The sequence below is a fragment of the Vigna unguiculata genome, chromosome 1, assembly GCF_004118075.2.
Source record: "Vigna unguiculata cultivar IT97K-499-35 chromosome 1, ASM411807v1, whole genome shotgun sequence".
Lineage (NCBI taxonomy): Eukaryota > Viridiplantae > Streptophyta > Magnoliopsida > Fabales > Fabaceae > Vigna > Vigna unguiculata.
Genome location: NC_040279.1, coordinates 25,469,607 through 25,483,174, shown reverse-complemented (window position 1 = coordinate 25,483,174; position 13,568 = coordinate 25,469,607). Strand labels below are relative to the sequence as shown.

At 34.3% G+C, this 13,568-nt stretch overlaps 1 protein-coding gene across 2 annotated transcripts in view; it reads left to right on the top strand.

Annotated features, from left to right (window-relative positions):
- LOC114186672 (probable polyribonucleotide nucleotidyltransferase 1, chloroplastic) overlaps positions 1–13,568 on the top strand; it is a 49,723-nt gene that overhangs the window by 11,714 nt on the left and 24,441 nt on the right. For both annotated transcript variants that reach the window (XM_028074660.1, XM_028074652.1), the window contains exons 5-12: positions 536–619; positions 3,890–3,954; positions 4,360–4,516; positions 5,681–5,737; positions 6,200–6,313; positions 7,412–7,678; positions 8,117–8,188; positions 13,063–13,176. In XM_028074660.1, coding sequence (XP_027930461.1) covers positions 536–619; positions 3,890–3,954; positions 4,360–4,516; positions 5,681–5,737; positions 6,200–6,313; positions 7,412–7,678; positions 8,117–8,188; positions 13,063–13,176 — 930 coding nt within the window. The remainder of the gene's footprint in view (positions 1–535; positions 620–3,889; positions 3,955–4,359; positions 4,517–5,680; positions 5,738–6,199; positions 6,314–7,411; positions 7,679–8,116; positions 8,189–13,062; positions 13,177–13,568) is intronic.

The window sequence follows — 13,568 nt, the reverse complement described above, 5'->3', positions numbered from 1 at the left end:
CTGTCTAATAGAACAGTTACTTGCTAACGTACTGCTGCAGTAACAAAAAGCAACTGTCTAACTGAAACAACATCATTGACGAACCTAATACATGTCAGACAGAGTCCTATGCTCACAATAATGATCAACACTTGCATTATAGTTTCCAATCAACAAAATAGTGCAATGTGGAGTGACTGGAATATTGCACTGACTAGTCTGCTCCCCCTCCTCTGTGTTATTATGCTTTTGCCTTAGGAGGACCCATTGCTGTCCTTTTTATATTCAAATACCAACAAAAGCTTTGCATAGATTTAACCAGTTCTATCATTATGTACTATGAGTTGGTAGTTGGTAAGTTTCTAAGCATTTTGGATTGATTCAACTTCACTTAATTTTGGCTTGTATGTATTATTTACAAATTGCATGAGCTTTCTGGTACAATATATTTTATAGAGAAGACGACATCTTAATTTATATAAATGTTTTGTTATCTGTTAAAGGTTTTCCTTTCAATTCCTCTCCTTAACTTTTCATTGCCATATGTTGCTCGCAGGTTCTTATTTGTAGATTAATTGACAGGCCTCTACGTCCTACCATGCCAAAGGGATTCTATCATGAAACTCAAATATTATCTTGGGTATAGTCCTTATAATTTGACTTCTTAAAATTTTGTTGCTAGTGTCTACTTCAATTGGTTCACATACTACCGTTGCTTTATGTGCTGATGGTCCAAATTTATTGTCTTGGGGATAGATAACATCCATTGACCAATTATTAAATTTCAAGAAAAATATCAGATTGAGGAAGTTAATTTTTTCTTCCAATTGAATCAATTTATATATTTGGATAAATTATCAATAATTTTGTTAGTTGCGAAAATTGAGATCCTCCTACCTAGGACTGGAAAATGAGGAAAAGTATGCAAACCATGGGATTACAATAGGTAATGAAATTCTGCCCATTTGGATCCATAGTCTTTTGAAAATGAATTAGTAGGTTGAATGCTCCTCGTGAATCACAAACTCACCTGCGCTAAAGTTACAAATCCAAATATAAAAGACATTTTTTTTACAATGCATGAAGCTAAAACACAAAAAAAAAAACAGTCCAATCAGAGTAGTGATTGTGTGCATTTGCACCAATGCAGCACACCGAAAGGAGGAAGGTTGCATCACATTGCACCTTGGGGTTGCAGTCATTGCATGACGAAAATCACAGGAGATTGTCTTTTGTAGGTCTTTGCTGCGATATATGTTTAACCTGAGGGACTCAATTTCATCTATAACCCACTATTTTCATTCCCCAGCTTTAGAAAATCAGCCCTCCTTCTCCCACTTTGCCTCTCAACTTCCCTTGTTTTTCTTTCAACTCTCAACAATGTTTCAGACATTGATTTCGATTACGTCCCTAGTAGCGCTTCCAGCAGTAATTCCTAGCTGACCGGCAACTTCCAATGAAACCTGTATTTTTTTCTCTTTTTGGTTCAACTACAATGGCTTCATCGTGCCAATCACCCACTTGAAAAGGATTAATCTGAATGAGAGGATTTTATTCAACTGATTAATTTGAAGCAATACATAGGCCTCTAAATATACAGAGTCTAACCCTTGAGTAATGATTACAAAGAGATATCTAGAATCTTCTATGAGCTTCTAACAGACTCTACTATCACCTTGTAGTAGTTCACTTAATATCCTACAATAACACTCCCTCTCAGACCGGTGAATGGATATCTATCATTCTCAACTTACATGTGAGATCATGAAATCGTTCGGTAGGAAGATCTTTTGTTAACAAATTTGCTAACTGAAGCCTAGATGGGACATAAGAAGTAGTGATAAGACCACTATCTAGTTCTCTTTAGTAAAGTGTCAATCTATCTTTTGTGTGCTTGGTCCTATCATGCTAAATTGGATTGTGAGCAAATGCTAATAGTTGATTTATTATCACAATAAAGAATCATAGACTCTTTTCACTTGCCACTTTAAGATTATTTAGAATGATTCATAGCCATAACAATTTGCTGACCTCATGTGCCATAGGTCGGAATTCAAGTTGGTGGTCCTTCTTCCCTACTTGACAGTAACTTGATGGACCTACAAATGCTTCACAAACTCTTTAAAGATCAAATAAATGCAATGGGCAACACATGGGGTTCAATGCAAAGGCTCCTGTTTTTGCATCAAAATTCTCTAGGCACCTGTTCAAATTTGCAGCATTATTATTAGTGATCACTTGCACTACATTTTCCTCTCCATCCAATTCTGCAACATCACCAACATCTTAAAAACTTTATTTGTTGTTTTTTAGATGTTGGAGTATCCAATGAATGAAGAAATACAATCTCTTGATTGTTTGCAAATAGTTACTAATTGAATGTCTTTTTTTGTTTGTTCACCCATCATTGATAATTCTCAAATACTAGGGTACAATAAAATGGTTTTATTGCTAAGAATATACAATATATATACACACACACGCACACAAGATTGGAAGACTAATTAAGGAAATATAATAACAACACTACTGTAATATGATCGCTATGATTCAGGGATATAATTAGATCCTTATGATTTAGGGATATTTTTGTTATAGACTTTAATTATTATATGCTAAATACGGAAGTAATTAAATGTAATTGTTGACACCCCTGTCAAGCTGGTGAATATGTATTTTCAATTCCCAACTTGGAAACAATCCTTTGAGAGTTGTTGCTATTCTGCTCTTTGGTTAGAAGGTCTGCAAGGTTGTCTTGTGAGGAGACATATGTAATGAATATTATACCAATGTGTAATTTTTCTTTGATAGAGTGCTGGCCAATTTTAATGTGTTTGGTTCTATCATGTTGCACCAGACCATGGGCAATGCTGATAGTAGATTTTTAATCACACTAAAGCCTTGTTGATTCATCTCACTTTATTCTTAAGTTTTCTGGATGATCTTCATCCGTAGTAGTTCACATATCCCTTGTGCCATTGTCTTGAACTCTGCTTCACTTTGGTTCTGGCTACCACAGTTTTTATTTTTACTATTCCAAGGTAAAAAATTCCCACTAAAGAAAGTACAATATCCAGTAGTTTATCTCCTATTCCTAAGTGACCCAACACAGTCAGCATCTGTACATACTTTGAGATTATTTTGTTTGAACAGAATTCCTTGCCTATAGTCCTTTTCAGATATTGCACAATTCTTAGTGCAGCCGGTAAATGAATCTCTTTTGGTTGGTGCATGAAGTGGCTGACTAGACTCCGCTAAAGCAAATCAGGTCTAGTGGGGGGACAATTATACGAGTTTGCCAACTAATCTCTATTACATTTCCTTGTCAACAACGATATCTTTTCATTTCCCAACATCAGATTTAGATCAATTAGTGTACTTTCAGGCCTGCATGCTATGTTACCCGTTTCCTTTAGCAAATCAGTAATGTATTTCTTTTGGGATATGAAAATATCCTTTTTAGAGTGGCTACTTCAATCCCGAAAAAAGTATCCAATTTTACCTTGGTCGTGATTTCAAATTCCTTGGCTAGATGTTGGCTTAATAGTTGTGGCTCCTCTTCATCATGATTCATGACCTAACATTATAATATCATTCACGTACAGCAGTAACATTGTTACTTTACCTGACTCTGTGTTTATAACAAACAGTGTGTGGTCTCCTTGGTTTTGTTTGAAGCCCAAACCTATCGTAATTTTAGTTAACCTTCAAAACCATGCTTGTATCGTTTTAGTTACCCTTTGCTTTGTTCTTTGTCAGTTAAGAACATAATGATGTTTATTTCAGTACTCTGCTGTAATCAAATTATGTATTTATCATGCTGTTGTTCATTTTTATTTGGTATATTAAAATGACTGTACCTTGTAGTAATTTCAGATGCTTTTTGTCTACTATAAATTGATGATTTTAGGTTTTGAGCTATGACGGACTGCACTCCCCTGATTCTTTGGCTGTCACTGCAGCTGGTATAGCAGTGTAAGTTGGTCATTCTGTTTTCTGGCAACTGAAGGACTTGAGACCCCATGCAAAATGCTTTTTTTTTTTTATTTAAATTATTAAAAAGGTACCTTGCTCTAATTTTTGTTTGCCAATGCATAAAATTGATGACAATTCAATGAAAGGGGAAATAAAAAAGAAGAAAGGAGGATGAGATGATGGGATAATCCAATAGAAGATGTAAAAATAGGACAAGTATGCATATAAGTAGTCCTGAGATATTTTTGTCACATGCATTATGCTATCTAAACATGCTCACTAGAGTTATGGTTAAATTATAATACATAGGTGATGACAACCCTTCTAGAAAACAGTCATTTGTAGGGTTATAAATATGTCTAAACTCACATTTAAGAATATTAATCTTAATCATTTAATTTCCAGTGCACTTTCAGAAGTGCCAATGTCGAAAGCAATTGCTGGGGTTCGTGTTGGTCTTGTTGGTGATAAGTATATAGTAAATCCTACAACCAAGGAGATGGAACACTCTGAATTGGACCTCTTGCTAGCCGGCACAGATAGTGCAATACTGATGATAGAGGTAAAACATTGTCCTTTCTTGTGAACAATAACATGATAGGAATACCAATATACTGATAGAACATGTTTCATAATTATTTGTAACTTGCTTGCAATAAATATAACTGTCCTAATATTTTGGAAATAGAAAATAGAAGATTCTGTGAAATTCATAGATATTATCTTACACTTCATTAATACAACTATTTGTTCTGTATATTTTTTTCTTTAGCGTTTTTTCCTAGTTATTATGATAAACTCTGATATCACCCAGACTCAAAGGACGAGCCTAGTGTGTTTTGATGTATAATAGCTTGCCGTGTGTTTTGATGCCAGAATACAAATACGAAAATTCCAATTATCCTCATTTCTTCACTTGAATAATTAAGTTGAAGAAAACAGCCTGTTCAACCTACACTGTTGTACCTTTTATCGAAGTGTGTGTGTGTGTGTGTATATATATATATATATTTATATGTAGGTTAGAAAAAGAGGCAAGACACTTTCCTTAAACCCTAACCATAAAGCTGGGTATACTAAAAAGAAGTAATAATAAAATAACATTACATTTCAACACCTGCTAGCTGATTTGTGATATTAATACTATACTTAGCCTGCAAATTCGTTGGAAGTGATTCAAAGTTCTAAATTTGTCTCCTTTCCACATCATTCTCTTTCAGTTTCAACTTGACATATAAGTTCATTATCACAGATAAAGACCAACTGTGAATTGCAAAAAGAAGAGGTTTCCAGGAAGGCCAGCTGAGTTAGCCTTTTGGATATTTACTTTGAAGCAAATTTAATTGTGAAAGCAGATGGTAGATGAAGTTCTATGTGATTAAGATCAAATAATCGAAACCCCTAATTAACATATTTGTAATCCTTATCCAAATCATGTACTAGCAATCTCAACAATTATTTTTACTTCACCTGCAGCTTTCCGCAGAAAACAGATTCAAAATATTTCCTGCTCTTGTAATATGTCAGTATTTGAAAAGCCAAGACCTTTCACCATTTCAGCTGTCTTAGAGTCAAATTGCAGGAATCTGCATTGGTTGGTATAAAATAGTAATGATGAAACCATATCTTTACAGAATCGAAAATATGTTTAATGTGAATCATGATTCTGGAAACTCTTATGGTTGTACTTTTATGCTGGCTCAACTGGTATATACTTTCATTGCAGGGATATAGCAATTTTATTCCAGAAGAAAAGTTACTCAGGGCTGTCGAAGTTGGTCAGGTGTAGTGCTACTCAACAAGCTTATGAAACCCTTTGTTTCTTAAATTATTCTTTGCACTGCATCATGCAAGACATTTATTTGTGGCTGTTGGATATACAGCACTGTAAGCAAGGAATCACCAGAGGATTTTGATCTCTAAATTGTCTTCATTCTCAATTAAAAATTTAACAATTTGAAAATATTTCTAAGCAACCTTTTTTCTTTCTACATCTGTCTGTGTTGTTAAAACTTCAATTCATTTTTCAATGACTATTATTGCTTTGAGCATATGAATATTTCACCATAAACTTATATAGTACAAGAGTAAGCTACTTGCCTCCATTACAGGTTTAGTTATATTGGATTTATAATGTTTACTTTTTAGACATTCACATCTTTTTGTGATCTGTTTTCTTTGATAGTTTATCAATATTCCTGCTTAAGGTTGATTGTATTATATTTTTCCTGTTCTTCACTGTCAGGATGCAGTACGAGCAATCTGTAATGAGGTAGAAGCTTTGGTTAAGAAGTGTGGGAAGCCAAAGATGTTGGATGCCATCAAGTTACCTCCTCCTGAACTTTATGAACATGTTGAAGTATAATCCTCCCTATCCTTTATCATGTTCTGCTATTATTTTAGCCCAAAAGTTTAGAATTATTCATGATTTGTGAATGTCTTTGTTAGTGGGGAGAGTTGAACTCACAACCTCTCCCACCTTCCCTTCTGAATCCATCAAACCAATCTTATTTCTCAAAATTGTTAGTACGGGGATTGAACCCACAAATTTTCCCTCCCTTCCCTTCCATCTAACCACTAAGCCACCTTATCACTTTGATAATAATAATAATAAAGTCTTTTAACCCTTATTGCATCTCTTTTTCTACTCTTACAACTCTGCATTCTGTTGCCTTTTTTCTGTGATTTTTTTTAAATGTGTTGGGCTAGTGCCACTACTGATTGCGCCAGTGGGCCCAAAGATGACATCCTTGAATCAGAGTTATAAATTGTGGGCATTGGAGGCACTATATAGTGCTGTCAAGTAGTGGCAGGTGGCTGCACCAGGTGCTCAATTGCGTTGCATTTATGGGATGTGGTCACTGTGCTCAATCACAGCCACTATAGTGGAAAAAAATGTGGCTGTTATGGCCACTTTGATGAACAGGGGTTAACAACCCTATTTTTCCCTTGAATTGAGTTTATTTTCATGGGATAGTCTCAAGACATAGCTATGGTGTTGTTGTGGTCAGCTGCTCTGCCTTGAAATAAGTTGGGTCCTCAAATTTGACCTTATTCCATAGACAATTCCTCCTCTTGTGTAAATTTTATCATACTGAAAATTTTCCATTGAAACTCAAGCTGAGATTGTGGGAGGATTTTAAAAGCACGCAGTACCATTTATATACTTCTCTGGACTCAGGCCAGATTTTTCATTTTCACAATGTCATCGAGATCAAACAATTATGTGCTGCATTTCACTTCAGACTTCACCCTCCTGCTCCACACTGTTCTTTTAAAATCTCAAGCATGCTGTTACTTTTATCTGGTGTGAAGTTTACTTGTGTTTTCTTAGACATTTATGATATGGTTTTGCTCATTTATTGCTATTGGTAGTTTCTTGCATGTCCTTGTTTGAGAGGACTGCTTTTACTTTATTAATATTTGGATAGAAACTGAAGTGAGAGGGAATGTGCAGGAAATTGCTGGTGATGAGATAGTCAAAGTTCTTCATATTAGAAACAAAATACCTAGAAGAAAAGCCCTTTCATCATTAGAAGAAAAGGTTCTGAATATACTCACAGAAAAAGGGTTTGTCTCTAATGACTCAAAACTGAGGAGTAGTTCTGAGACCATTGTAGAGGTTCTTGAGGATGAGGAAGAAGATGAGGAAGTAATTGTTGATGGTGAAGTTGACGAAGGTGATGTTCATATAAAGCTTACATCACACAAACCAGCACTTTTAGTAAGTACTATGCATATTTCTCATTTTTTTTTTCTCTATATTTTTGAAATGTATTGTTAGGTGATGTATATATGGTTAACTTAAGCTCAGTGCTCTCAGTTCATAGTTATTTTTTAAGGCCATTTCTAAGATTTACATGCAAGCAGACTGGATTGCTCAAATAAGTTGATTATTCTCGTTCTCTTTTTTTGGTTATGTAGTTTCTCTGTGGCCTGAGGAGACTTGTTTGCACTTCTCTCATTGTTTTCTTAGTGTATACTTTTGCTAAACCTCTATTGGCAAATATTTTTGTTGTTTCTCCTCTGCTTGTGTGCACAAAGCTTCTCATCATCGGTCTCATCATCATGTAGAGACCATGCTTGCCCTGTTGTATCCCTGATTTTCTGAATCCATTCAGTTTTACTATTTAACATATATCTATTTATTTTCCCTCTACAGTTTTCTGAGGTAGATGTCAAGTTGGTATTTAAGGAAGTGACATCCAAATTTTGGAGGAAGCGCATAGTAGAGGTATGAATACTTACAATGAAATAATTAAGATTACTATGCGACATAATAGTTTGTGTGGTTTTTGCTGTCTTTGGTAGAGTTGTGTCAAATAGGCTGGGTTTCTGTTTTCTTCATAATGAGCCAAAGTGAACAATCTAATAATTGTGCCAAACAGATCTGTTAGCCTTTGTGGAATCACAAATGAAACATGTATTCCTTCAAAAGAGTCTTAACGGAGTTGCTCTTCTCAACTATTGAAACTTAAACTTGTGAGATTGTTCCATTCCATGTTACCAAAATGCATCAATCGTTTCAATGGCCAATGAGGCAGGAAATGGCTTACTATTTATCATGATTTTAGTATAGCAAACAGAAACCCGTTTGATATAAATTTAGTTGTGGGCATGCATGTTAAACAGCTTAAACAATTTGTTGACATAGTGTTAGACTGAAATCTCATATTTCCTGTAAAACTATTCTAAGTCATGCGGCTAGCTTATTAAGCTTTTAGTTTGAGTTGGTTCTAATAAACAAAAGGCATTATGAAGTAAAAATATTTTTAAATATTGTTAAAAATATGATTTGATTGCATTAAATAGGGAAATATGGTATTATTTGATTACATAAAGTAGAGAAATATAATATGATTTGATCACATCAAATAAGAAAATATGTTAGCAAATATTCTCCAATAATAGTTTTCGATTTTGTTCCTTATTATTGATTCTCTTCTTCATTATAAGAGTACTCACGTCTGTACAGGACACACAATGACGAGGAAAATAATTTCTATATGGTATCATAAGGGTACTGTCCTCAATGACTTGCTTTCTCACTATTTCATTGCGTAGTTCTCCTAAACAAAAAGAAAAAATTATGAAGGGCTAATTAGTTACCTTATTTTTTCTCCCCACTGCACCCTCCACACATTTTTTCTCTCAAGAAGCTGTCTTACTCTCTAGCAGCTTGTGTGCTCTTCAAGTAGTTTTACTCTCTGTCATATGTCGCACTATCTAAGCAATTTTTCTCTTCAGCGACTATTGCACTATTTAATTAATTTTTCTCTTCTGCAACTGCCATGCACATTTACCATTTTAGCTCTCGAGAAGATATAGAACTCTCTAAAGCAGTTTTTCTCTTTGGAAATCTTTGTGTACTTCAACCTCAGATGCTACCCCTCAATTTCTGTGGTTCTCACTATGCTGCGAGACTATTGGCCAACTGCCATCATGTTCTGTTAGTTCCTTAACATGTCATCTTCGCACACTTGCACCAAATTGATGCGTGAAGCTTTGTCATCATTGACTTTGTTAGCTTCAGCAACCAATTGATTGTCAAGTTCACCAAGTCTCTCAAGGCCTTTTTGTGTGATAAGATTTTGTAACAAGCTTGACTCATATGATACATTTGATTGGGGAGTGTTAAAGGTATGATTTGATTACATTAAATAGGGAATTGTCGTATGATTTGGTTATATCAACTTGAGGATGTTGTTGAGCCCTGGTTCATTTATCCCTTTAATTAAAATTAGCAAATTTCAGCAGCATTGCTTTTCGCAATATATTTGGATGCTAAAATAGAAGATAAACCTATCTGTAATGGCTGAATGGGAATAGGATAATGCAACACTTTTATTTTTATGGATGTTGTTTGCATCATTTGATAAACAGAGTGATGTAGCTCATTTCTAGATTAGATAGCAATGTACAAGTAAAAGGCTATATCTAGGTAATTAACAATAATAACCAAAACTTTCTAGGGCAGACTACTTACCCTATTCAAACAGGTGAAGTTATATAATCAAGATATATTATTCTAACACTCCCCTTCAAGTTGGAGCATGTAGATTGTATCTACAAAGTATGAGGTTCTCTTAGGAATTTGTTAAAACGTTTGCAAGTTGATCATTATTTGGGCTACATCTTCTCTTGAATAACATGACAGTCAAGTTCTATATGTTTGATCCTTTCATAGAATACAAAGTTAGAGGCAATGTGGAGAGCTACTTGATTATCACAATACATCTTCATTTGTTGGATCTAAAAAAAATTTACTTTAAGAAATTGATTCACCTATACAAGTTTAAATGTGAGAGACGCCATAACACTATATTTAGCTTAAGCACTAGACCGGGGCAGACACATTTTGTTTCATGTTTTTCCAAGAAATGATGTTGTCTCTAATGAAGACACAATACCCTATAGTGGAAAGTTTATCCATAGTAGATCCTACACAATCATCTTCACAATACCCAAAACTTTGGGTTCCCTTTATCTATGTGCAACAAACCTTGTCTTGGAGCCTTTTCGAGGTACCTTTAGATGTAGATGATATCATTCCAATTATCAATCCAATGATTTTGCATACATAAGTGTCTAGTTTTTTCTCTGCTATACCATTTTGTTGAGGTGTCGAGGATAGGTGGACTAGTGTAATGATGCCATGTGAATTTAAAAGAGTAAAAAAGTAGAAAAAAAAAATTCTTTGGCATTATCACTCCTTAAGATCTTGAACACTTGGCCAAATTGGTTTTTAATTTCATGAAGAAAAGACAAATATTTAAAAGTGCAAATTGACCTTTCATGAGTTAAACCCAAGTATAATGAGAATATTCATCAATAAATTTTAGAAAATAATGAAAATCAAAGGATGTGACTTTGCTTGGACCGCAAATGCCACAATGAGTTATAAAAAAGACATAGTTTCATCTTGTTTCAATTCTTTTTGGAAAAGTAGACTGGATGTTTTCTTAGTTGACATAACTCATTTTGTCACTTGGACTTTGCTAAGTTCAAGAGTTATCCTTTTGAATTTTGTTAAATGTGGATGACCCATGCGATCATGCAAAAGCTAAGGAGATGGGGATGCTAAACAAGACATTGATGGTCTAGTGCCAAGATAGTAGCATTGTCTAGATTCATGTCCTTCAACAATTAGTCGACCTAAACCGTGCTTTTGTATAACAAATGAACTTGCATCAAAGGTTATGGAGCAATTTAAAGATTTAGTTATTTGACTTAAGGAAATTAAGTTAAAAGGATCATAGAGACAAGAAGAACATGCTCTAGGTTCAAAGAGGGAGAAAGGGAATTTTATCCAAGTCCTTGAGCAGTAACTTTGGATTCGCTGGCTAAACTAATAACATGAGGAATTTTAGGATGAGAAGTAGAAGAAAATAAACAACCATTACCAATATTTCAAGCTTTTGACAAAATAGAATGGGTGAAAGATAGTGCTTGGTTGTTGGACTTTAAACCTTAAATATTCTTGATATTCTTTGGTATATTGTGCTTCAACTTTATTAGATTGAAAGATATTTGTTGTCTTGTTAGGAATACCATGTAAAGAGAAGTGGTTCTTTCAAGTGTAACCAATTCGCCTACAAAAGGAGCATCGAGGAATCCATTTTTAGCAAAGGCATATTGAAAGACGAATCCATCAATAATTAGAATTATAACAACCTAAAGGGTCTAGATCAACATCCAAATCAATAGGCCAACACACTTATTACAACCCAATATAGAAAACACTGAATTGCAAACCAATAACTATTCGGAACCAACAACTTGTATCTCTCTCATAATACAACAAGTAGCAATAGTTGGAAACAACAACACTCTTCATTCCATAACTAGTGCCAATTGTAAAAGACATCAAACAATATTGGAGGAAGAGTCCGAGAGAGATAGAGAATGAAGCTTGAGAGAGAGGAGAGATAAGCCTCTCAATCAAAGTTGAAAACAGAGAAACAAGGGTAAAAATAGGGACAAATAGGTAGGCGACCCTTGTGGAGGAGACATAAAATTGCTCTAGTGAGGGTAACAAAGTGTGTGGTCTTTATGCGATGAGTTGCGATGAATAGCGATTGCGTGAGCTTTGAGACACACCTAGTAGGTTTGATGTCATACGGTGAGACACACCAGATACGGTGGTTGTCAGTTAAAAAAGTGGCAGTTAATGACGATTGACAATGGTAAACACAGTGGAATCGCTATATCTCAATGAGATGAACCATACGGTGTTTGTCATAACAAGAGATGGGTAGAGAGACAATAGCAGAGAATAATGGTGAACAATTGTAGGCAATAGTGGACAACTACAAAACAAGTACAGGGGAATCAACCCACCTTGATACCATCTTAAGACTATATGATAAACAGGCTTAAGAGATTGATTGTCTCTTAAATGACAATAACAAGAGTGTACAAGGAAAAAGGTATATCTGGGTAACTTGTGCTAATAACCAAACAACTTTTTAGGATAGACTGCTTAGCCTACCTAAACAAGTTAAGTTATAGAATCAAGATAAATTATTCTAACATGCTTTATCAATGAGTTCGCAACTAGTTCCTATGATTTCTTTATGACAGTATTTTAAGCAATTAACTTGGCCATGCCTATACTATACTTTCTAAAGTTCTACTTATGAAACATGTTATAAAACAATTCTTGTACTTCCTTTTAACCTTAATCTTTTGGGTTGAATTTCTTTACAAAAAAGGATATAGGTTTATTTCTTTTTCATAATTTTTGTAAGTTTAAGTAAATGTAATTGATACAATGAAGTTGCAATCCCTAATAACTTGTTGGCTTGATGAATTACCTGTTAGAGATATTGTGTTAATTAATGAAACATAGCGTCTATTTTTTGTTAGGGAAAATAGACATTGTTTGATATTAGTAAATATTGTTGATATTGTTTATTACAATATCTTCTATTTACCATATTTATGTTTGGTTACCATATATACCTGTAACACTCTTTATTATAAATACATTCACCTTATGTGTATTTTAGACACAAGGGAGATTAACCCTATATAGTTTTTCTGAATATTCAACATTACCGAACTTAATGGATCCATGTTTATTGATTTATTTTCTATATGTAACAGGGAGGAAAGAGGAGTGATGGGCGAACACCTGATCAAATACGTCCAATCAACTCTAGATGTGGCCTATTACCTAGAGCACATGGAAGTGCTCTTTTTACAAGAGGCGAAACACAGGTCTGAGCCAACTTTTTGTTTACAAGTTTATGCTCTGGATGATGTATGTTGGTGTCTGTATTTGCTTATACAGTCTCATTATCTCTTTTAGTTTGTTTATTAGTTTTATTAGAAGGGATATAGAATGAACAAAAACAAAGGAGGAACAGAAATAATAAAATCAAATCTTTGGACCTTAAACACAAGTGATTGGAACTATGTATTGCTTATTCAGGTTATTACATGACTTAGAAGTTTGAAATTATATAATTTTCTCAGCCTTGATGATGACAGAATAGTGTGTTATCTGTTGAACCTTGTGTATCGCATATAATTTATGCTTACATTTCTAAGGTTTTCCGTGTATAAACTGCTACTCTTAATTGCTGCCCGAAAAAAAAAACCCACCTTGG